The sequence below is a fragment of the Chamaea fasciata genome, unplaced genomic scaffold, assembly GCF_029207755.1.
Source record: "Chamaea fasciata isolate MVZ Bird 193981 ecotype frontalis unplaced genomic scaffold, bChaFas1.0.hap1 SCAF_6, whole genome shotgun sequence".
Lineage (NCBI taxonomy): Eukaryota > Metazoa > Chordata > Aves > Passeriformes > Sylviidae > Chamaea > Chamaea fasciata.
Window position 1 is genome coordinate 2,229,901 of NW_027094091.1, and position 24,216 is coordinate 2,254,116.

The 24,216-nt window shown below is 49.3% G+C and overlaps 1 protein-coding gene and 1 long non-coding RNA gene across 2 annotated transcripts; one reads left to right on the forward strand and one right to left on the reverse strand.

Moving 5' to 3' along the window:
- Positions 1 to 540: 540 nt before the first annotated feature.
- LOC136290488 (5-hydroxytryptamine receptor 7-like) lies at positions 541 to 10,367 on the forward strand. The gene is made up of 2 exons (XM_066184908.1): positions 541 to 1,049; positions 8,221 to 10,367. Exons 1-2 carry the CDS (start codon positions 541 to 543, stop codon positions 8,990 to 8,992), a joined length of 1,281 nt encoding a protein of 426 aa, XP_066041005.1. The 3' UTR covers positions 8,993 to 10,367.
- A 5,705-nt stretch (positions 10,368 to 16,072) lies between these two features.
- Positions 16,073 to 22,291, reverse strand: LOC136290489 (uncharacterized). Its single transcript, XR_010721149.1, has 2 exons — positions 22,219 to 22,291; positions 16,073 to 16,352 (listed from the first exon to the last, which is right to left on the reverse strand). It is a non-coding gene; the product is annotated as an uncharacterized lncRNA (long non-coding RNA).
- Positions 22,292 to 24,216: the final 1,925 nt, after the last annotated feature.

Below are 24,216 nucleotides of genomic sequence, written 5' to 3' on the forward strand. Positions count from 1 at the left end.
CCTTGTTGCCACGGGCAGGGGGATGCAGCCGGCGGGGGGCTGTGCCCACACTGGTGCTGTGGCTCGTGTTGTCGCATCCGCTCCCGTATCCACAGAGGAGGCTCTGCAAGGGATTTAAATGTATGGATGCAGAGGAAGAAGTGCAACAGCAGCGGGCACAGCTCGGCAGGGAAGCACATTCCACAAGCCCCGTTCTCTCTCTCTCTCTCTCTCTCCTGGAAAAGCACATGGATGCTGAGGGAGATGTTGCAGGCAGCCCGTGCTCCTTCCCCAAGTGGAGAGCGGCTTCCTGCAAGCATCCCCCGGCAAAATGCGTGTCCTTAAGGAGACTCGGGAAGCGGCTTCCTGCCGAGCACGTGAGATGCAGCCGCAGCTGTGGGGAGGCAAGAGCTGAGAGGGGTGGAGGGGGGGGGGGGTGGTGACGGTGGGGGAGAGGATGAGAGGATATTGGATTTTCTTCGCCCCTGTTTTGTGACAAGATGTTCTGGTTTGTCACTGGAGGTGTCACTGCTGGGGGAGCGCTGGTGCCGAGCTCGGAGCATGCTGCTGAGGGCCAGCCCCAGGAGGTTTCTGGAGCAGTACCTTCTCTTGGTGGAGAGCTCAGAGCAGCAGCGGCCGCCTCGGGAACCGCTCCCAAATCCATTCATGACTGAGGAACCTCCCGCCCCAGCCGAGCCCGAGCTGCCGCCCGCCAACCTCACCAACGCCACCGACTGCGGCGAGGAGATCCTGCTCTATGGGGACACCGAGAAGGTCGTCATCGGGGCCGTGCTCTCCATCATCATCCTCACCACCATCGCCGGCAACGGGCTGGTCATCATCTCCGTGTGCATCGTCAAGAAGCTCCGGCAGCCCTCCAACTACCTGGTGGTGTCCCTGGCCGCCGCCGACCTGTCGGTGGCCTTTGCTGTCATGCCCTTTGTCACCATCACGGACCTGGTGGGGGGCGAGTGGCTCTTTGGGAAGGTGTTTTGCAACGTGTTCATCGCCATGGACGTGATGTGCTGCACCGCCTCCATCATGACCTTGTGCATCATCAGCGTGGACAGGTAAGGGCAGGGCCGGGCTGCCGCCCTGTGCTCAGGTGGGCTCTGATATTTGGGGTGTTTCAGGAGGTTGGGGGCCGCTGGAATTGTGCTTCTGGTTGGATCAGTGCTCCTGGAGGTGGTTTTTGCAGGTGAGGAGGGTTTTCTGTGGGGATTCAATGCCTCAGTCCCTTTGGAAGAGCTGGGCTCTGGGTATTTTCTCAAGTAACTTCCCTAAGTTACTTCCTTAGTCTTCCCCCTTTTGGCAGCTGCTTCACATTGTTCTTGAGGAACAGCACCTGACCTTCTCCGTGGAAGGCGCCTGGGCCACGAAACCATTCAAGAAATCCAAAAAAAACCCCAAAACAAAACGATCCCCAGACGCACTTTGAAAATCCAGCTTCCAGGGCTTCTGGAGCCAATCCCGTGGGATTTTCTGCTGCTCCCTGGACTCGTGGCTTGGCTAGGGATGTCAGCAGCTCCCCACGCCCCATCGCAAGATCCCAAACCCCCTGGTTTGGCTCAGCGAGCGCATTTGTGAGGATTTGATGCCTTCACCTCCCACACCTGGAGCTGGGAGAGGGAAAGGCTGAGCCTGCCAGGCAAAGTGGCCAGGCTTGGACAAGTCAGCACCTTGGTGGCTCTAATTTTAGCAGCTGCGTCATCGGGGCCATCGAGCTGACGAGCCGGTGGCCGGGGCTGACGTGTGCTGCCTTCTCGGGGGGTCTCTTTGGGCTGAGCTGGCATTGCTGGGCTGGGCTGCTCTGGGAGCAGCAGCTCAGGGAAGGGACACATCCCACATCTGAGATGTGCCCTTTCAGCTGTGCCACTCCCCCGGTCACCTCGGTGGGTGTGACAGCAGGTGACAAAGCAGAAAGGACGGAGAAAAATCCTGCTGGTGCTAGACATCCCCCCCAGGGCATGCCAGCAGCGAGTCCTGCTCCAAAACCTTCATCTCCACCAGCCACTGCTCCCCTGGGAGCTGCAGATCCACAGCACTGGGCAGCTCAGAGCTGCTGGCAGAGGGAAAAACCGTGCCAGGCCACAGGCAAGGTTTGGCTCTTCTGCTGACCTTGCTTTATTTTAATAATTTTCCTGTTGGGGGGGAAAAAAAAAAAAAAAAAAGCAGGTGCGCTCAGAGCTGGCAGGAGCCTGACTCTGTGAGAGGGAAAGGATGAAATGCAGGAATGAAATGTGTCAGTGCTTCCTCCCGGTGGGTGAGGAGCGGGGAAGTGGCTACACACTAACCAGACTGGCTTTGCTTGAAAATTTCCTTTTTCCTTCTCCTTCTCCTTTCTTTTCTCTTCTCTTTTCCTTTTTGCCTTGCCTACATTTCCCTTTTCCTTTTCCCCTTTTCCCTCGTTCCCTTTTCTCTTTTTCCCTTCCCCCTTTCATTTTTCCTTGGCCAAGCATTTCAACAACTCTCCCCACCCCATCCCAAGTCCCCCAAAACCCAATACATGCAATCCTTTTCTTTTTCCTTTCCTTTTCCTTTCCCTCCTTCTTCCCTTCCCCTTTCCTTCCTCTTCCCCTTCTCTTCCCATTTCCTTCCCCTCCTTTCCCAACCAACCAATCCCACCTCATCTCATCCCATCCCTTGGAGCAAGACTTTTCCAAACACACCGACAAATAGGAGAGATCTTTCCCAAAAAACCTCCTTGCCATGGATCCCACTCCTCCATCATGTCCCTCCCGTCCAGCGTCAACGCTCTGGGGAGTAGATCCATATCCAAGGACAGATCCTGAGTTTGACGTCACTTTGTGTTTCCTGGGAAGGACAGAGGGAAAAGCTGTGTCCCAAGAGGTTGTCAAAGAGCCTGGATTTTCTGGCATGGGCTTGTCCCTCACGTGTTGTCACAGGAACTGCACTGGGATCAGTTTGCTCCCATCCTCCCCTCGCCACAGGCCTGATGGGGAAGTTGAGTGGTTGCAGAGCAGCTCCCTGGAATGTATTTCCAGCTGGGAAAGGAGAAAAACAACCAGGATTGAACAGAGGGAAGGGACTGGACTGTCCCCTTAGCTGTGCCCACCTGGCTCTGGGTGGGAGGAAGAACAACCTGCAAGTTCAGGGGGCTCATGGGGTCAATCTGTGCTGGAGCTTGAGGAGGGAATGGGAATTATTGGGATGCACATTAGAGGAGGAGGTGACTGGGGCACTGTCCTGCCGCTTTCCCCCTCAGGGATCCTCAGGAATGGGCTGGGAGTTGTTTGAATCATTCCAGGACAGTGTCTCGAGCATCCCATGCAGCATCATTGCCCCATATCCACCCAGCATCCTCAGGCAGTGCATGGAGCTGAACTGAGGACCCAGGATCATGCCTGGATCTCCACTTCCCCCCTGAGCCTGGGATGGGCAGGATTTTTGGTTTGACTCTTAATGGAAGCGTCTTCAAAAACGCAGTTCTCAATTTCTGTGCTGATAAAACCAAAAACCAAAAGCGCAAGGAGAGCTGAGCTTGCAGAGTCCCTGAAAAACCTGCTCCAAAAGAGATTAAATTGTTATCTCACTGAAGCATCAACACAAACCAGTGACGGGGACCAGCTCTTCCTCCTGCCCTGTGAGGAAGAAGAGGAAAAGCCCTGGTGCTTCTCGGAAATAAAAATATTTCCTCTGGTTCTGTCCTGAATCCAACTTGGTCAGCACTGTCAGGCCTGTTCCTGCCAAGGAGGAGGCCCTGTTTTTATTGATGGCTGAAGTGTCCTCAATATTTTGCTTAGCTTAGATGGAAAAGCTACTTGGTTTGCCCAGGATGATGAGGACTGTTAAAATGTAGGCTGCTGTTATTGATTATTAATGCCGAGCGCTTCCTAAAAGCCTCTCGATTGAAGCTGGTAGAACTAATCTTGTCTGAAGCGAGATTTGATTGATTTCCTTTCAAATCAGAAAAGAAAAATGCTGGAAACATCCATCTTCCTCTTATATTTTCCTTATGTAAAAGCCTGCCAATGTTGCAGATTTTTTAATGTCACAAACCAAAAACAAACCAACAAAAAAAAAAAAATCCCCTCTTTTGGCTGCTCAGCTTTGATGAAGCTCTCCATAGAAATGCCAAGGAGCTGACAAAAGGAGCTTCCCCAAAGCCCACACATCGCTTCTGGCATTCCTGGTGGAGAAAAAACTCTCCATCCATTTCCCAGGCAGCTCTGCTGGGGCTCTCCCCTTTCCCTGGCAAGTATTTTCCACCCGAAATCAGATTATATCCAAACTGGGGTCACCCTCGCTAAAAGGATGCCTCCCAAAAGTCAGTGGGATGAAAACTGCACAGCATTTTGCTGGATTGCCTTTCCCATGTCCTTCATCCAAATGCTTCCCAGGCTGGGTCGATCCCTGCTCTGTCTCTGGGATGGATCCCTGGGATGCTCCACCAAACTGACTTAGGGCATGGGCAGGTGTAGCAGCCTCCAGCTGCCTTTTGTTTCCTCCTCTCCTGCAGCACGATGGGGCAGGAATGGCATCAGCTTGGAAATCAGGGAAGGAGCTTATTTTGGCTGCTGAGGAGGCATGGAATTGTGCTGAAACTGTGGGGTCAAGGAAACCCTAATTCTGGGCTCATTTGTGTGAGTGGGGATTCACCTTTTCCAAGTTCACAGGCTGCAGGACGGAAAAAAAGGGGCACCTCAGAGAGATTTGGGTTGTTTTTATTATTTAATCCCTGAGATAATGATCCAACAGTCGAAGGGGGCCTACAGGGAAGCCAGAGAGGGGCTTTCCATCAGGAAATGTAAAGACAGGACAAGGGCAGGGTTAGATGGGATGTTGGGAAGGAATTGTTCCCTGGGAGGGGGGAGGCCCTGGCAGAGGCTGCCCAGAGGAGCTGTGGGTGCCCCTGGATCCCTGGAAGTGTCCAAGGCCAGGTTGGATGAGGCTTGGAGCAGCCTGGGATAGCGGAAGGTGTCCCTGCCCCAGGGGTGGAAATGGATGGGATTTAAAGTCCCTCCCAACCCAACCCATTCCATGATTCCTGCCGAGTGTAGAACAAACACTCTGAATTACCTCATCCATGCGGTTTGCTGGTGCAGCCCAGCCTGGGGCAGATCTCCCACCTCACAGCCAAGGGGGCTGGGATCTGCAGGATCAGGGATGTGGCAGGAATTTATTGCACCTGGGACGAGCGGCTGCACCATCAGCTCAGCACGCTGGGGGCCCTGCAAATCCGCACCAAGCGCCCGTAAATCCTGGGAGTTGCCTTTTGTTACCTGATTACCCCTAAGCTTGATTAGCAGCACGACGCACACACAGAGAAAAACTAAAAAAAAAAATAATTCAAAGGGAGAGAATTCCACTCGAATTCCACCTCCTGCCAGTGCCACCTCGCCTCCTGTAAACGCTGCCCTATTTTGAGGGCTCCCTGCTCGCTTCAAAAATTATTACAAAGACCTCAAAACGGCCCCGTTTCCTCCAGCAGCAGCTGCACGAGGCACCCGTGGATGAAACGTGTCAGCTTTGCCTGCTTGTTAAACCTTGTCAGCGAGCGTTTTCCTCGGCTGGCGCGTAAATTCCTTGAAGTTTCAGCAAATCCCGGGCGGATCGGCTTCCAAAGAAATGCAGTAATAGCGTAAAGAGAGGATGGCACACAACACAGCACGGGTTTATTGGCAAGGTTCTTGGCTTGGATACACAGAGGGGTGATTTCTGGGGTGTTAGTTTGGGGATTGCAGCAGCAGAGCAGGGATTTCCCCCAGCCTGGCCCCATCAGGGGCCAGCAGGAGGGAATGGGTTGGCCAGAGAAACTGTGGATGCTCCATCCCTGGAAGTGTCCAAGGCCAGGTTGGGTGGGCTTGGAGTCACATGGGATAGTGGAAGGTGTCCCTGCCCATGGCAGGGGGTTGGAAATGGATCATCTTGAAGATTCCACCCAACCCAAACCATCCTGGAATTTTCTGAACATTGGTGGTCACAGGGAGTTTTGGTTGGTCCTTGTGACTGAGGCCAGCTCAAAAAAAAAATACAGAGGAAAATAAGGGAAGAACAACTCAGTGAATGAATTCAAAACCATTTTATCAGGGAGGCAGGGGAGAAGACTTTAGTTTCTCAATTGATTTAGCAGTCAGGAGGGGAGGAGAAATTAATTTTTTTTATATATATTTTATCTCCATCTTCTAATCCTGGGGGACGATCTGGAAAAGCAAAATAATCAGGGAAGAGAAAATCTCCGAACACAGTAAGACTGACTGTCAGAAAAAAAAAATGATACAGCAGAGGTAAAATTCTCCACAGATATTTTCTTTTTTTGGTTCAGCTTTCAGCATAAAGCACTCATAGAGCTGCTGTTCTCACTGCCCCTCTGGAGTGACACCGTTTATCCAAGAACAATTAAGAGGTGATGTGTTCCTGCCTAAAAATTCCTGGCAGCAGGAGATTGGAATTAAAAAGGCTGTAACAGAACAGAAATCCATGTGAGTGGCTCGAGGTTTTTGCTGGATTGATTGGAGCTGAGTAGCAGGCAGATGTTTTCCAGGGGGAACGTTGGCTGACAGCGGCCAACTCCCCCCCTGATTTATTGATTTACAATTCTAATTTACCAACAGTTGACACAATTTCTTTATCACACAAAACCCCTCCAATAAAAGACAGGATGGTTCACGTTTACACCCCGCGGCACAACGAGGAGCTGATGGTGGGTGCAGCCTCCTGCTCCATTCAGGCAAAATAACAAGGTAACTCCTAACCCCAGGGGTCAGGATTGGGGAATCTGAGGGTCACCAGGTGTTTTGGGATCTCTTACTCCAAACTCCACTCATTTTCCTCTTGAGGGAGAGCTGGACTCCATCACTTCAGCAGCTACTGGCTGTGCAAGCGAGCAGATGGCTCCAGCTGCTTGGATCATTCCTATTTGAGTTTCCAGAGGTCAACAACTTTCAGGGAATCGTAGAGAGCCAGAAGGTTCCCCCTGAGCCTCCCCTGCTCCAGGCTGACCTCTTTTCCCAGCTCCCTCAGTCAGTCCTGCTGCTCCAGACCCTTCCTCAGCTCTGTTTCCTTCCCTGGACACTCTTCAGCCCCTTCATGACTTTTTTGTCGTGAGGGGCCCAAAAACTGCCCCCCAAAACAGCATCATCCACTCCCCAGCTTTGCTTGCAGGGCTCATCCAGACACAGCTTTAAGTCTTCCCAAAGGCAAGATTATTTCTTGGTCTCCTAAGGCCATCGTAGCTGCAGGTTGTATTTCTTCACCAACAAATAAGAGAAGGCTGTTGTGCTTCCCACTTCCCATTAAACACTGCTAGGAGTTATTCCTTCCATCTGGAATCAGTCCTGTGGCACATCACTCTGAGCATCGTCCACCCCACTCCTGGGTGTCTCTTTGGGAAGGGCAACACTCTGGAGTGAGGTATGTGCCACGGCTGGAAGCTGTTGCACGTCCTCTGCACAGAATAGCTCTGGTGGAAAAAAAAAAAAAAAATTCTTAAAGCATTTTTTTTTATTCCTGAAAACGAAGGTTTTTAAAGCATTTTTGTTCCCCAGTCGACCATGCAGAGTTCGGACAGCGCTCAGCAGTTCAATGACACTTGGTGCTATGGATTCTCCATCCCTGGAAGTGTTCAAGGCCAGGCTGGTTGGGGCTTGGAGCAACCTGGGATAGGGGAATGTGTTCCTGCTCTTGGCAGGGGGTGAAATGGGTCTTCAAGGTCTTTCCAACCCAAACCGTTCTGTGATTCCACACATGCCCTGAAAGGTGGCCGTGGTCAGGTGGAGGTTGGTCTCTTTTTTCAGGCAGCAACAGACAGAATGAGAGGACACGGTCTCAAGCTGCGCCAAGGGAAATACAGGCTGGATATCAGGAAAAGGTTTTTTACAGAAATGGTAATAAAGTATTGGAATGGTCTACCTGGGGAGGAGGTGGAGATTCACCATCTCTGGATGTGCTTAAGAAAAGACTCGATGTGGCACTTGGTGCCACGGTTTAGTTGAGGTCAGGGTTGGGTTGGACTTGGTGATCCTGGAGGTCTCCTCCAACCTAGTGATTCTGATTCTGGTTGTGATTCTGATTCTGACTGCAAGAAAGTGGGGGATAAATCGGGGTGTTTAGTCAAGAGATCACGTACGTGCCTGGGGAGATTCTCATTTGGCGAATAAATTTCTTGTCCCCTCTGAGGGCCAAAATCCTCTCACAGGAGAGAATCTAGGAATGATTAGGAGTGAAAACCACCCAGCAGCACCCACCCCTTAACCCCTGATGGCTCCTCCTCCCCCGCAGGTACCTGGGCATCACGCGGCCGCTGACCTACCCCGTGAGGCAGAACGGGAAGCTGATGGCCAAGATGGTCTTCATCGTGTGGCTGCTGTCGGCCTCCATCACCCTCCCTCCGCTCTTCGGCTGGGCCCAGAACGTGACGGTGGAGCGCGTGTGCCTCATCAGCCAGGACTTCGGCTACACCGTGTACTCCACGGGCGTGGCCTTCTACATCCCCATGGCCGTCATGCTGGTCATGTACAGCCGCATCTACAAGGCGGCCAAGGTCAGCGCCGAGAAGCACCGCTTCATGAACTTCCCCAAGCACTACGAGGAGGAAGGCGTCTACTGCCTCGAGGCCTCCGGCCGGGCCCACCACAGCTCCCGGCGCACCAAGGCCGTGGAGGAATGCGCCACGCTCTCCAAGCTGCTCCGGCAAGACCGCAAGAACATTTCCATCTTCAAGCGGGAGCAGAAAGCCGCCAGGACCCTCGGCATCATCGTGGGGGCCTTCACGTTTTGCTGGCTGCCCTTCTTCCTGATGTCCACGGCGCGGCCGTTCATCTGCGGCATCCGCTGCAGCTGCATGCCCCTGAGGCTGGAGAGGACACTGCTCTGGCTGGGCTACACCAACTCCCTCATCAACCCCCTCATCTACGCCTTCTTCAACCGGGATTTGAGGACTACTTTCTGGAACCTGCTGCGCTGCAGGTACAGGAACATCAACAGGAGGCTCTCGGCCGCCAGCATGCACGAGGCCCTGAAAGCCACGGAGAGGCACGAGTGCATCCTGTAGTGCCTGACCCATCGGCTTCTGCCTCTCCACGCCGGGTTCCTGGCCTCCCAAGGGCTGGCAGGAACTGCCCAGCCCAGCCAGACATTGCCGCGGAGAGTGATCGCCCTTCCCCTCGCCCCGTGAGGAGCCGCGGTTTTCCTCACCCTGGGAACAAGTGGAGGGAACTTTGGGAACAGCCCTTCCTTCTCACTCTGTCCCAGGTAGGAGCAAGACCTGGGGGGTTCAAGGTCTACCAACGACTGCGGGCAAGTCACGCCACCTTTCTGTGCCTCGGTTTACCCATCTGTTATTAAAGTTTAAAAAATTAAATTAATAAATAAAAAGGAAAAGAAACCCTCCCAGCCAATCAACTAACCAAACAAAAACAACCCTAAAAACTTGATAAGACTGTGGCTCTCCACCTTCAAAAAGGGCTCTAAGGTCTGTGGAGGGCACACAAAATTCTGTGTAAAGACAACATTGGCTGCACTTCTCTGTGGAATCTGACAGCAGCTCCAAGCCCCAGTGCCATCCCGGCTCATCCGAACCCTTTTCCCCGATGTAATTGCATTTCACACCCCGAGCTCATGTCCAGGTTTGCACGTCAGAGCAGAAATACCAATGACCCCGTTTCCCCCCACACTGTAGCACTGCAGCACTTGAAGGAGACGGATTTGCAGGATGAAACACAAACGAACACGGAGTTTCCTTTATGGTTGGATAGGGAAGTTTGACGCCTCCTCCTCACCAAGGCAATGATCAGAGAGCAAAGCCAGTGGTGTTTATTGGGTTGTACTGTAATTCATTCCCAGACAAGTGACGTGTGTTCATCATTTGTGGCTAATTGACTCCATAAAAGCACGCTTTGGTTGACAACAGAAAAAAAGCATATAATTTCCCTGACAGCTTTACGGTGTTTCAGTATGATGTCCAGCAAGCTTGAAAAAATACACTGAATGATGTTATCTTTTTCTTAAAAAAAGGAAAAAAAAAAAAAAGAAAAAAAAGGTCTGGCTTCATTATTTTGGTGTAAAATCTTTGGTCTCTCTGACTTCAAAGCATCTCTTCAGGTTTTTTGTGGTGGTGGGCCTTGTCTCCCTGCAGGTATCTTCTCTCATGATCAGCATTGTAGTATCAAATTTGCAGCCCAACATACCTTTGCCCGTTTGATCAGAGACTCATAAAATCCCAGCATGGTTTGGGTTGGAAGTAACATTAAAAACATCTTAAAAACCATGGGCAGGGACACCTTCCACTATCCCAGGTTGCTCCAAGCCCCATCCAACCAGGACTTAGACACTTCCAGAGTGGTTGATGTCTGCTCCTCTTCTTGTTGAGCATCTCTGTTAGTTTGTTTGTTTGTTTGTTTTTGTCAAAGCCAGAGTGCTCAGAGGCTCAGGGAAAGTTGTTTGTAGTGCTCTTTTTACTCCAGATCTGCTTTATCTGGCATGAGTGGTGTAGTCCCACCTCTGGCACCATCGGGAACTCTGAGGCCTTCATCCTTATTCGAGCTGGGTGTTGGATGTCCTGGCTGACTGCTGACAGAGTTTGGCTTAGCAATCAATGTTTCTCCTTTGATGTGTTTCGTGTTCTGGCCTCTTCTCTGCAGCCATTTCTATCCTGTCTCATTTCAGACTTGCTTTTTCTAGGGATGTCCAACGAGATTTCCAGTTGGGACTGGTGGGTCACAGCAGGGAAAGCAGCTCAAGCCCACTGGGAATGTCCCGAGGGACTGTGAGGTTGGACACAGCAATGTTCCCAGATGTTTTCTGAGCTTGAGCTCCTCACAGATGGAGTCAGGATTGCACAGAGGGGCAGGGGAGGTTGCAGCTGCCGTCTCCAGAGGGAGATGTTTTAAGACAGAGCAGAGATTTGAAGGAAAACCTAATCAGGAATGATGCTATAGGATTTAACTGGAGTCCCACACACCATGTCTGTAGGGCACGCTCTGACTGCCCATCTCAGGACCTGCCTGACAAAACCAACCCCTTTTCCTCCCAGAAAACACTCCAGGCCAGCATCTCCTCTGCCACAACATCTCAGCAGCAGCTGTCACCGCTTCTGTCCTGCCATGGGGACATGAAGGTCCCGCAGGCTCCGATTTCCTCCCTGGGCTCCTGCAGCTCCTTCCCTGCCCTTCTGACAGAGCTGGCTGCATCAAAACTGACCAGCTGCTAATTCAGGCTGTCTTGGCAGGGTGGAGAGCCCCAAGACAGCCCATTTCACATCCAGCACAAAACAAAATCTGGTTGTGCTGCTGCAGTGTATTTATTGCTGTGCCTAAGGTCATTGTTTAATTTATTTTCTGTGTTAGGGGTTTTTTAACTGCCTTTAAAAAATCATAATTTTGTTTAATTCCTCTTAACATCCTTATTCTGACAGCATTTCTATCACTCCTTGATATTCTGCAACAGAGCTACGAAACAGTGTTTCATTTTTCAAATGAAATCATACAAACAACTGGTTTTCTGGTTTGATGGTTCTCCCAGAATTAAAAGAATAAGGGAAAGAATAGGATTCTGGATGATCCAAACCCCAAACTTGTTCTGAGCAAGGGATCGAGCAAAACGGTTTATTTGTCTCAGAAGAAAATCGGTGTTTGCTTGACTTGGAATTGAATGTTTTGTTGCACTCAAGGCTTACCTGATAAATGCTTCTACAGCTTAAAATGAAAATATGAAGCAAAAAATATTTAAAAGGAAAGCTTTCTTCCCAGAAACAATTCCAAAAGTTTGCATCCAAAAATATTTAAAGACAAGAGTTCCACTAAAACAAAACATTTTTCTCTAAAAAAAAAAAACAGAGATCCCAGTAGTGATTGAGTCAAGTTTTGAGACAGCAGCCTAAACTCTGGCTTTTTAACTCCCCAAGATTAAATTGTGTTTGGGTTAAATAAAATAACGAGCATCCAAAGACACCAGGGCCCTTTCCACACACGAGTGAGCACCAACCATTTAGTTAAGCCAGTCAAGATCCTTGTAGATGAGCTGCTAAATCATGCTGAAAATACTCCGTGGGTTTTATTTTTTTTTTTTTTTTAATCAGACAGGAATCAATGCTTTTGGCATCTGCAAAAAAAACCTGGCTTAAAAATAAATCTGAGCCATTTTGAAACTGATTTTAGCGCACACACACGTGTGCCTAAGCAAACCACGAAGAGAAATTAGCTCTGAAAGAGTCCATATTTAGGCAAAAAATTGAGCTCGGGGAGAAAATCATCAATTTAGGAGGACGAGAGAAACTTCTGTGGACAATGAGAGATTCCCAGCAGGGCAACAGCAAGACAGTGGAAAAGAATGAGGAGCCTCGGGCAGAGAAAATTGAACTAATTCAGGCATTAAATGAGTAGGTCTCAAGTCAGCTTTTTATTCCACTCTCTGTGCAGGGGAAATACAGGAACACAGGCAGGGAGATCTGGGGAGAAAAGGCAGTTTTGAAAAACCCTCCACGGGGGTTTGTAGGGTTTTGATAACGACTCTGAGCAAAGCCAGGCAAGAGATGTAAAGCCCAAGCAGCAAAATCCTGTGTTTCTCCCCCCAAAAACCCCTGAATCTCCCCACTCTGAGCTCAGCACTTCATGAACTGACAGGCAGAGCTGGAGATCTGCAGGGACACCTCAGCAAACCCACCCTGTTCCTCATCTCCAGGGGAGTTCTGCCACCTCCTCCATCTCCTGGGGACAAAGGAATCTCAACCACGTCAGACTGGACCATGATCCAACCTGGAGCACAGATCAGTGCTGGGTTCTCACAGAGCCAGATCGACAAAAAACACTGTGGAATCCTTCCCTGTCCCACCAATCAAAGGTTCAGCAACTTGCTGAGCCAGGAGCGCTCATGGAATATTTAATAACCTCCAGAGCCTGCTCTCCTTCCCCTCAATTTCTTTTTTTTCCCACTCTGTCATCCTGAGGTAACAAGTTTTCCACAATTTAATTACTTTGGAGGTGAAGAAGTGTCTCCCTTCCCTGTTTTAAGCCACCTGCTGAGCTCTTTAGGCTCTGGCTGATCCCTGCCTCAAGAAGGAGAATGAGGGATCAGCCCTGTTCACCTGCTGCAGCCCAGCTATGATCATGCAGCCCTTTGCCATTTTCTTCCTTTAAATAAAAATCTGTTCAACTCATAGTTCCTTTTCCAACAGCAGGACATACTCTGGGGAAAATATTAGGACAAGGACAGCCTGGATCATGTGTCTGCCTACCCTTTGATATGTTCAAGGCATCAAACCATATTTAATTCAGGAAATTCCCTGTTTATCCACAATTTCTGTGCAAGGCTCAGTGTAAGCCCCTGTTTTTCCACAGGGAATGCCGAATCTTTCATCTGGGATAGGATAACCCCCCATCAGAGCCTTGGATGAGCAGGACCTGGTGCCCAGGGCACTGCTGAGCTTGGCAAGCAAAAAGCTGATGGTGGCAACTGAGGAGGATTTTGGCCAAATTCAAACCTCAGCTTCAGGAACCTGACCTGCTTCTGGACCTGTCTTTGAGCCTGGCACAGATTCAGAAGCCTCCAGGCTGCCCTTCCAACTTCAGTGCTTTAGGATTTGGATGATTTGTCTAATTTCCCACTCGATTTATCATCCAGATCCTTTTGGCAAGATGATTTACAGATCTCCAACCTGTCATGTGAAAAAGCTCCTGCTATTTTGAGTCCTGTGTCAATAAAACCGAAAGGCAGCCACGAGACCTTTTCCACCTGTGTCCTTAGGTAAGAAATGGGGTTTATTATTTATTTTATTGCCATTTTAATCTGGAAATGTTTCACCCTCACTGTGCAAGATCTTCAGTAGCCTTTTCTCTATCTTGTGCATTACTCTGAGATGGAGCTTAAGCAAAACCCCAACACCACAAGATGAACGGGCAGGTCACTGCTCTAAAATCATCATATTAAGGCAAAAAGTGGATGTTTCATGGAATCACAGAATGATCTATGTTGGCAGGAGCTTAAAGATCACCCAGTTCCACATCCTGCCCCAGGCAGGGACAGCTCCCATTAGAGCTGGTTGTACCAAGCCCCATCCAACCTGGCCTTGAGCACTTCCAAGGAATTCTTCCAGCCCTTCTCAGCACTGGCACCCAGGGAAGGAAGCAGACAGCTCTGCTCTGGTGATTCCACCTTTTTTTTTTTTTTTAATGACAAAATCTTCCATGTAGAACACACAATTTCAGAAGATAGCAGGAGTTGAAAGATGATATTATACAAATGCTTTAATCTGCGAAGAGCTGGACCTCCCTCACAAATAAGTGTGGAACTGGGTGAGCTTTAAGATCCCTTCCCACCCAAACTGTTCTGGGATTCTCTAAGGTGGAGGACGACCGTGGTTTGGTGTCCCAGAGAGGTGGGACAGGAGCTCTCTCTGCAGCCTAAACTCCCACCAGGGCCTGACATCCAGCCCGAGGGAAGATGACACAAACACAGGTGAGCTCCAAATCCTGTGAATGTTGGATAAAAACATCACCTGGGTGAGCAGGAAAACCCATCCTGGAGATGGTCCCTGTCAGAGCCAGGAGATGTTCACACCACCACAGCTAGGGAAGCTCCCAGGATTTCTGTGCTAACTCTGCTGTGTTTCAGCATCCAAGTGCTGAACCCAAACCCTGAGCCTGTCCCTCCAAGAGGGGGCAGACTATTTATTTATTATTTTTATGCTTTTTTATTGTTTCCCAAGCTCCATGCTAATTGCTCTTAATTTAAATTCCATGTTTTATTTCTATTGCCACTGGGCAGATTCTGGTTTTATGCTGGCAATGTCTTGAAGCCTCCAGGAGTCTTTTCACCCTTCTCCCAACACTTTTCCACCACTAACCCCAGACTATTTCCAGGACTGGGGCAGCCAACATGCGCCGGGTGTTTTCCTGCTCCTCCACCAAGCACACGGACCTTGGACAGCAGCACCACGACTCTGCTGCTGCTGCACTACTCGGCAAAGAGCTGCTCTGGCAATTAAAAAAAGCAAAATCTTTACAGGCTGCAGCGTGCTCTGTGCTAGGGGGTAGCTGGAAACTCCCCAGCACCCGCTCAAGACAATGAAAATTAACTCCTTGTGGGTGATGAAAAAAAAGCTGCCTTATTTAGAGCCGCTTTTCCAGCTTCTTTTCCACTCCCAGCTGCACGTTTCCGACCCTTTGAGCGTGACCAGCAGTCTGTTAACACAGCAATTAGGAGAAGAGGGAGGCAGAGAGTGGCCAAGTGCCAGACACTTGGTGACAGCGTGTGACAACGCAGCCGTGAGCTCGTAAACCGCCAGCGCGGCTCGGGAGGGCTCCGCTCGGAGCCTGGGATTTGTCTGCTCAGTGCAGACAATCTGGACGCCTCTGTGCACTTCCAGACTGTGCAATGCCTCGGTCATGCCACTCCCAGGACAAAGCTTTGGGCGGCGGCTGCTGCCGTGTGCAGGGCTGAAGGTGTCCGGGCAAACTGCAGCCGCCTCTGGGGAATCGGTGCCGGAGAAAAAGGAGGGTACAAAACTGTCAGAGAGTGCCCAAAGGAGGGCTTTGAAAACCACCAGGGGTGGCTGAGGTCTCTTGGTTGGTTTAGCCTGGAGAAGAGGAGACTGAGGGGACACCCATGAGGGTCTGCAGCTCCTCCTAAGGGACAGCTCTGATCTCTGCTCTCTGTGACCGTGACAGGATCAAAGGGAAGGGCTGGAGTTGTGTCAGGGGGATTTATGTTGGATACCAGGGAAAGGTTCTTCCCCCAGAGGGTGCTGGGCACTGCCCAGGCTCCCCAGGGAACGAGCACAGCCCCAAATCTGCCAGAGTTCCAGGAGGGTTTGGACAGCACTCCCAGGGACAGGGTGGAATTGGTGGGGTGTCTGTGCAGGACCAGGAGCTGGATCAATGATCCTGGTGGGTCCCTTCCAGCTCAGGATATTCTGTGGTCAATCAGAAGCAATAAGAGGTCATGAGTGTGGTCCTAGGATCACCTGTGGTTTCCACCAGTCTTTTTTAACTTCACATTTCCATGCTCCTTCCCATCCCAAGCCCATGTCTCCTAAATGAGCATTTAAACCCACAGGTAGGGGTGGCGTGGGAGAGGGTTGGACCTGTTAATTTGGGAATTAACATTCCAGAATTTTTAATAGAGTGCTTTGGGAGGGTTTGTTGTTTTTTTTTTTTTTTTTTTATCTCTCCTTAAAGGCTGAAGGGGAAATATTCCTGCTAACAAGCCGTGCTTTCTCCAAGCATCACATTTCTATAGCATTGTCAAGCAAAGTCTGGGCTACATATGGAAATGGAGGCAGCTCAAAGGAAAGCGTTCTGGTTGACTCTCCTTGGAGACATTAATCAGAGTTTCGTGCTGTCACTTCTCAAGAGCCACTTCCCTGCTGTATCTTCAGGAGACATCAAAATGCCAACAGCCCCGAGCAAGAACAGATCCTGCGTGGAAACAGAGGGATGTTTCTCAGAAATCTTGTTCCTGGGATGCAGCCCGGAGGCTCAGCACCCTGGGGACCACCCAGGCTCACCCAGCCCTTCCTCCTGACCTGGGCATGGCCTCCCTGGCAAAATAACCCACGGGGAAACACCTCAAGCAACACTTGGATTAAAGATTTGGAGCTGTCTTGGCTCTCAGAGCCAGGTCAGGACACAACATCCTCCTGGTGTGGTGGGAAAGTGTTGAGAGAAGGGTGAAAAGACCCTTGGAGGCTTCAAGACCTTGTCAGCACAAAGTCAGGGCTGTAGAATCTGCCCAGTGGCAATAGAAATAAAATGGCATTTAATGATAAAAAAGCCTTTTTTCTCTTGGGCACCCAATACAGCTCTGAAAATTGGTCCTAGTCAGGAAATCTCTGGCACCATCAATTTTTAGCCCCAAAACCCTTCAACAGTTATTTCCCACTAGTTCACAGTGCAAGGTTGTTTTCTAGCAGGCAAACACCCCACAATACATTTCTGAGAAAGGATCTAGGGTTGCGTCTGCGGTTAGAAAAATGATGGCAGGAGTAATAGAGATGTAACAGAGAAAGCAAAAATATCCCTGTGAGAAAAAGCTGCCAGAACCAAAGATCAGGGGAAGAAAAATCCAGCAATTCCAGATTTTTTTTTTGAAATCAGGATGATGTAGAGCCTTTCCACCTCTGCTTTTTATTTTTTATACAGCTTTATATATGCAGCTTTATACTTTTATATTAAAAATACATTTATTTTTTATTCTTGTATAAAATACAGAAAAACACTGGGAAAAAAAATACAGAAAAACATCCTTCTTATCAAAATCACTGATATATTTTTTAAAAAAACCTTTAAGGAAAATACATCAACAAAGATGAGCTACTGGTAACACTGGAGCCTAGAAAAGGATAAACCAGTTCAATCACCCTCAAACCAATATATCAACACCATCCCATTTTTAGGTTTAAATTCTATTATCCAGAGCCCTAAATCCTCAAAAAGAGCTGCAATTGGAGCAGAAACTCCACTAATATTTTGCAATGAGTGAAAAGCTGAGACCTAGATGTGAGCAAAGCATGGTCACTGCTCTACGTGGTTGCCACCCAAAACATGGAAAATTTATATACTTGGGAATAAATATTCCCAAAGCAGGAGATATTTCAGGCATGCCAGGCCTGGGGAAATATTTTTCTGACAGCCTCCCCATGCAGGCGTTTATTGGTAAAAATTAACTTTTCTCTTGCCACAACTCACACGGAGATCAGCCCAACCTTCGACCCACAGCTCTTCTGCTCCTGGATTGAGGAGTTTGGGAATGGGGTTCAGGCCAACCCAATGGGCTTTGTCAGCACAGCAACAGGGATTTGGGGAGTGAGAAGGAGCTAAAAGGCCTGAGCTGAAGTGGCCACACTCCCTTTCTTCTCCTGGGTCACATCCCAGCACGGCAGAGCCGTCTCCTCCCACAGCCCATTGCCAGGGAGAGCTTTAGGATCTAAACTCTGCAAAGGATGGTGTCTAGACATTAAAGGCCAGATGTTTCCTTGAATTCCTTTCAGGGAACACCTCAAAAGGACATGGACCTGACTGGCTAGAAAATGAGCTTCTTTTGCCTTTCACAGCCCCTGCCAGCAGTGCATTTCCCAAATCCTTGCAGTGTTTGTGCACACAGCTCATCTCCACTCTTTTCCGGAGTCACCAAAATACTTCATCAGCATTCACAATTCTCCATGGACCGCAGGAACAGGTGGGAATGTTTAATTTTAGATTTCTGCTGATGCTCAGGGTAATGGCACAGTGCTCTCATTGCAGTTGCTGGGAGGAAATAAAGTTGGGAAGGTATTTCCTTGACCAAATGGAGATGTCTGGTAGGGAGGAGATTAATTTCACCCTAAACAAGCTGTTTCTTTCCAGGGACAATAAAGAGAGCCCTGAGGGATTTGCTTAGAGGAGACAGCAGTGCTGGAGGTACCTGAATTTGATCTGAATCCTCTCCTTTATAAAACCCTGCCAAAGCTGGAGCTGTGTGTCTTGGAAAGCTGAATCCAAACATTTGGCACGATTGTCAAGGGCTTTGACCCAGAAATGCCACACTGATAAGGATTGCTGCGGTCTGTGTGAGTGACACCATTAAAATCAGACCCCAAAATGAAACCTTTCAATTCCTGACACAGAAAAGTAGGGGAAAATAATGATCAGGAGGAGGCTCTGAGGGATGGAGACAGATTGAGAGAGTTCAGCCTGGAGAAGAAAAGGCTCCAAGGAGACCTTCCAGGACCTAAAGGAGCTCCAGGAGAGCTGGAGAGGGACTTGGGACAAGGGATGGAGAGTCAGGACACAGGGAACGGCTTTCCATGGCCAGAGGACAAGGTTGGATGGGATATTGGGAAGGAATTGCTCCCTGTGAGGGTCGTGAGGCCCTGGCACAGGGTGTCCAGAGCAGCTGTAGCTGCCCCTGGATCCCTGGAAGTGTCCAAGGCCAGGCTGGACAGGGCTTGGAGCAGCCTGGGACAGTGGAAGGTGTCCCTGCCCATGGTAGGGGGGCAGAATGAGATGGGATTTATGGTCCCTTCCAACCCAAACCAGTCTGTGCTTCTGTGACAATAAGAGTCTTCAGTTTGAGAGGAAAACTTTTAAGTATTTCAGTGTCTGCTGGAAGCTCTCCAAGCGTCAGGGCTGGGATGAAGCCAATGCAGGAGATCCCAGTGTCCATCCTGCCCCAGCTGGGTCTCCTGAGGTGTGTCAGGAGATTCCCTTGGCCCTGCACTTGGTTTTCCACCCCTCTGCCCACCCACACACCTTGGACTGAAGTGGCCTTTTAGAGCAGTCTCGTGGTTTTCATTTGAGTGAGACAAGAGCACAAATGCTCAGCTAGACGTGGAAAAGTCCCCAGAGGGGCTGGGGGAACTTCAGCCTTCCTTCAAGTGACCCAAAAGAAACATCTCCTCGGCTCTTCTGGCTCATTACTGGCTAATTTAGCTTACTCAGCCTCACTAATGTGACAAATCAGGGTCAAGGCTGACCCGGGAGGGTCCAAGCAGCCTCAAACGAGGTCATCAGGAGAGATTTTTTGTTTTAATTCATGGATTAAAATAAAAATACGCTCTCGCAACATCTCGCACGCCACCAGGACTAAGTCAGTGACACTTCAAAAATATCACAGCTTTCGGAAAGCTGAGAAGACATTGTTTGGGATTTAACCAGAAAACATCTCTCTGACTGACACGATGCCACCAGCTGATGGGAAGTTCAGTTCTCCCTCCACCCCCCAATGTCCTATAAAAATCAGTGATGGAGAAAAAAAAAAAAAAAAAGGAAAAAAAAAAAAAAGAGAGCCTAGTGAGAAATCTCTTGGCTGTCAAAACATCCATCAGCGAAATGAAACACAATGTGGACACCTCACACTTAGCACTTTTGTTCTTTACTGCCAGAACCAAGGCAGAAATGTTCCAGTTTAGGATCTGGACAATAAATCAAACAGCCAGCCTTGGAAAACTTCTTCTAAGCACTGAGAAAAGTTACCTTGATACCTACGGAGATGAGACCCACTTACATCCCTCCGAAGCTTTTATTAAGGCTTTTCTTTGCACTCGTGCTATTTTTTTCCCATCTCACAATATCTCACGGCAGGTGGGAAGGGGAAAAAATAGTCTGCAGCCTGGTAATTAACTAGGTTTGGTTTTAACGCCGCAAATGACAGCGAGATGTGACTGTCTCAGGTATTTCTAATGCTCCAATCGCTGTCACACCTCGGTGCTCTTCCCTCGCTGATGTGCTCAGTCCCTCATCCCTCTGCCAGGCATGCAGAGCCATTATCTCCATCCCAGGGGGAGGAAAAGGAGGAGGAGGACTGGAGGGATGTCCTGGGCACCCCACAGACACCTCGTTACACAACACCTTTCTGGGCATACCAAGATCGAGCTTTATCCTGTGTTTTTTTACCCTTTCAGGAGCTTTTTCAGCCCCCTCTCTCCATCCCAGCCTGGATTGCTTCACCTCCAGGTGAAGGTGTGGGCAGTCTCCAGCTTGGCAGCAAGACCTTTCCATGAGGTGTCTCTTTGTTTCTGGCACTGATTTCCTTCACTCCCTGCTCAGGATATTTATAGAGAGCAATCATACGACGCCTTAGATTTCACTGTCAAGGCAGGATGAGGCAAAAATCTTTTTGTCTCCTCTCAGAAAAAAAAAAAACCAACTCTTTGTTCCTCTGCCCTTCAGCTGCTCCAGTTTGGATCCAGTTTGGCTGGACAGAGGCGACCAGGAGAGCACAGACACAAGTGGATGTGCTCTTCCCAGGAGGTCAGAGGGAGTTTTTACCAGGATATGTTGTGATGGAACAGGGGGAAATGGCTTTAAACGGCCAGAGGGCAGGGTTAGGTGAAGTATTGGGATGGAATTGTTCCCTGGGAAGGTGGGGAGACCCTGGCACAGGGTGCCCAGAGAAGCTGTGGCTGCCCCTGGATCCCTGGAAGTGTCCAAGGCCAGGCTGGATGGGGTTTGGAGCCACCTGGAATAGTGGAAAGTGTCCCTGCTCCAGGGGTGGAAGTGGATGGTTTTTGAGGTCACTTTAAACCCAAACCATCCTGTGAGACACATTAATGTGGGCAACTGGTGTCCGTGGCACTGGAACAAACTGGAAAGGGAGGTGGGTGGGACTGGTGCACCCACAGGCCCTGCTCCTCCAGCAGATACCAAAGCAACTTCCTCGACCTCCTTCCCCTCAGGAATTCGAATTGCAAGCCAAGCTATCTAAATTTACTGTGTGTCTAGTCCTGGATACTACTCCTCCTGGTGCTGCCTCACCAGCTGGGCTGTGCACACTTCCAGGACTGGGGAGAGCCCAAAAGGAAAACTTTCCAAGGCCCACAGCAGATCCGAAAAGATGCCCCTTCCTTCCTGCACAAAGCACAGCTGCAGACTCTGAGAAATTCAGGAGAGGTTTGTGCCAGCCACACACCTTAGGGTTTTTTTGTAAGGAGGGTTTTGGTTCAGAGAGAGGCTCTAACCCATGAGAAGGGCTTTCACCAGGGGAAGCTGTGCTGGAGCAAAGCTTCTGTGCCCCACTGCAGCCAGAGAAGGGTCTGGAGCTGCCCCACAGCCTGAGTTTCACCCAAAAAAATCACCCAAAGCTTTCTCTTGGCTTTCCCATCACAGCCAGGGCTGTCCCTGGATGTGCAGTTCTGCAGGAAAGGAAACGTGAGGGCAAAGGCAGCTCAGCCATCACCTCCTCCCCTGCCCAGCCTGGCTCTCACAGCACAACCTCACTGCTGGAAAGAGAGCCCAAAGCTGCTCCCAGCTCCAAAATCCCTCCAGACACACCTGCAGCTGATGAAATACCCGCACTAAGGAGTGGGAAGATTACCTCAGCTCTCTACAAAGCTCCATTTATGACATAGTGCCACCCTGACCAGTTGTTACACCCCCTGAGCTCCTGTTCCTCCTCCAAACCTGAGTCTCTTTTATCCCCTTTCCCTGATTTTTGGTGGATAAGGAAGAAAAGATCATATCCAGCTGCAAAACTTCCAGTCAGCTCCCAGTAAATCCCCTCTGGAGATGCTTCTCCTTCATTACAATGAGGTGTGTGACCTGTTCTGTGTGACCAGTCACCATTTGTTAAATATCACCAGTGGATATTCCAGGAATTCAACCCAGAGGGGGAAAGAAAAAAAGCTTTAAAAGCCAATAAAATAAACACATGTTGGGGGAAAAATGCTTTAAAAGCCAATAAAATAAACACATGTTGCATGAAGTGACAGGCAGAATAATCTAATAGCTGAGTTTTAAAAAAACAAAAGGAAAATCCGTCATCTGCAGAAAAGCAAGAGATGCCCCAGAACTCTGCTGGTTTAAATACCTCTTTGATGAGCTCTCTTGTTTGTTTGCTGTGTAGCCCACTCGAGTCGCTCCATCTCCAGCTCAAATTGCATCTGTGTTTCTACTTGAGCAGAAACACGAGTCACCTTGGAAGGAGCACAGCAGAAAATAATCTATATAGATAAAAAAAAAACCCCAGCCATCGGCAAATGTCTGAACGGTAACAGAGGAACTGCTATTTCACTAAAACCAACTTCAAGTCACTGTGCTCTCTCACTAGGCCAAAAAATTTGTTCTTTTCTTGGGATTAAAGCAGCTCTCCTAAATGAGGCTGCCTATGATTGACGCTTTAATTGACTGGCACAATTTCATGCTTTAATGACTCTGGGCTCCTCAGTTTAGCCATGAATAAATTTAACTGTGAAGTCCTTGCCTATAAATCCTCCTGCCTGGAAGTTCCTATTCTCTCCCGTTAAAATGGGAACTCGGATTAAGGAGGCTCACCCACGTGTCAGGAGCTGGCTGCTGTGATCTGCACATCCCCTGCTCATCAGTTGCTTCCTGGACCACCACAACTGGCTGGAGGAGGACTCCAGGTGGGATTTCTTTAGGAGAAGCCCTCGGGAATTTTGGTAGCTCAGCACCACACCGGTATCTGGTCAGCAATTAGTGGAATAATCAACATGTCCTGAAATTGGTGACCAACAGAGCAGGAAAACATCACCTCTCTGGGAAGCACCTTCTGTCCCAGAGGTGATTAAGTCATGTTTGTAATGCTGCAAAATCTTTTGTGTGATAATTAAGGGGAGAATTTTGGACTGATTTATCTCCTCCTGTCCTATCTTTGCTGTAGGTTTTAACCCTGTGGGTCTGCTCTGTCCCCTTTCCCCCCGGTCTATAGGATCTGATAGTAAAGCAGGGTGAAATGCAGCTCCCACGTTTCAGGCTGTATTTTTAACTTTTCAGTCATTTTGCTTTTCTTATTTTTTTTTCCCCTCACGTGCCTAAATCTCCTCTTTTAGCAATCACAGCTGGTTCCTGGACTGAACAGGTTTTTTTCTAGCAGCATCCTCCTCCTCCTCCTCCTCCTCCTCCTCCTTCAGTACCTTAAGTCAGGGATCATCAGGTTCATAGCAGGTTGCAGAGGAAAAAAAGCTGCAGCTGAAAATTCAGATGAAGAATCCATCACTCCTCAGTGGCTTCTGCCTTCCCATCCCTGTGTCACCACATGGAACAGGATCACTCAGGCACCTTTTAGTCTGGAAAAGCTCATCTTTTCCAAATATATCTGTGATTATGTGAGAAGCATCTCCATTTCAAGGATCTCCCCACCCAGCTCCTTCGTGCTGCCCCTTTTTCCCCAGGGAAATGCTGGAATGCCTGAAAATCCTACGAGTTCATGCCCATGGCAAGGAGGATGCCCTGAAGTTGCTCGCAGGGGTTTCTGGATGTCAGTGACTGATCCAGTGGATTATTAGTTTCTCACAGATAAAAACCATAAATGGGCCACTTCTGCAGCTTTGAACTGGGATTTTGGAGTCCTCCCTTGCAGGGGATGGTGTCAGATGTCCCCAACAGCTTCAAAAACTCTGCCAGGAATGAAACTCCCTGATCAGCAGCTCTGCCTAATTAAAGGATCTCGGTGGATCACAATTCCTTGCTCCTTGTGCCAAAAAAAGGACCCAGCAGAGATGGAGAATTCATTATTCCACCCTGCCCAGCACTAGGCAGGCCACAGCTAGAGTATTCCAGGTGGGTCCAGGTCTGGTCCCTGCTGTTCCAAAGAGATGTGAACAGGCTGGAGAAGGACAATCAAAGGGCTGGGAAGCTGCCACGTGAGGAAAAGCTGAGAACTGGGTTTGGGGACATCCCCACATTCCAGTGCTTGAAGGGTGGCTGCTTGAAGAGTGGAGACTTTCCTTTTATGAGGAGACACATGGAAAAGATGACAAATAATGGAAAAGTCACTCCAGGGGAGGTTCCGATTGGATACCAGAGGAAAAATTTCCACAAGGAGAACAACCAGCCCCTGGAATAA

Bases quoted from the DNA above. Each gene is read 5' to 3' on its own strand.
- LOC136290488 (XM_066184908.1), top strand. From the start codon at position 541: ATGCTGCTGAGGGCCAGCCCCAGGAGGTTTCTGGAGCAGTACCTTCTC. The intron at 1,050-8,220 runs GTAAGGGCAGGG...CCTCCCCCGCAG, and splicing joins TGCATCATCAGCGTGGACAG to GTACCTGGGCATCACGCGGC.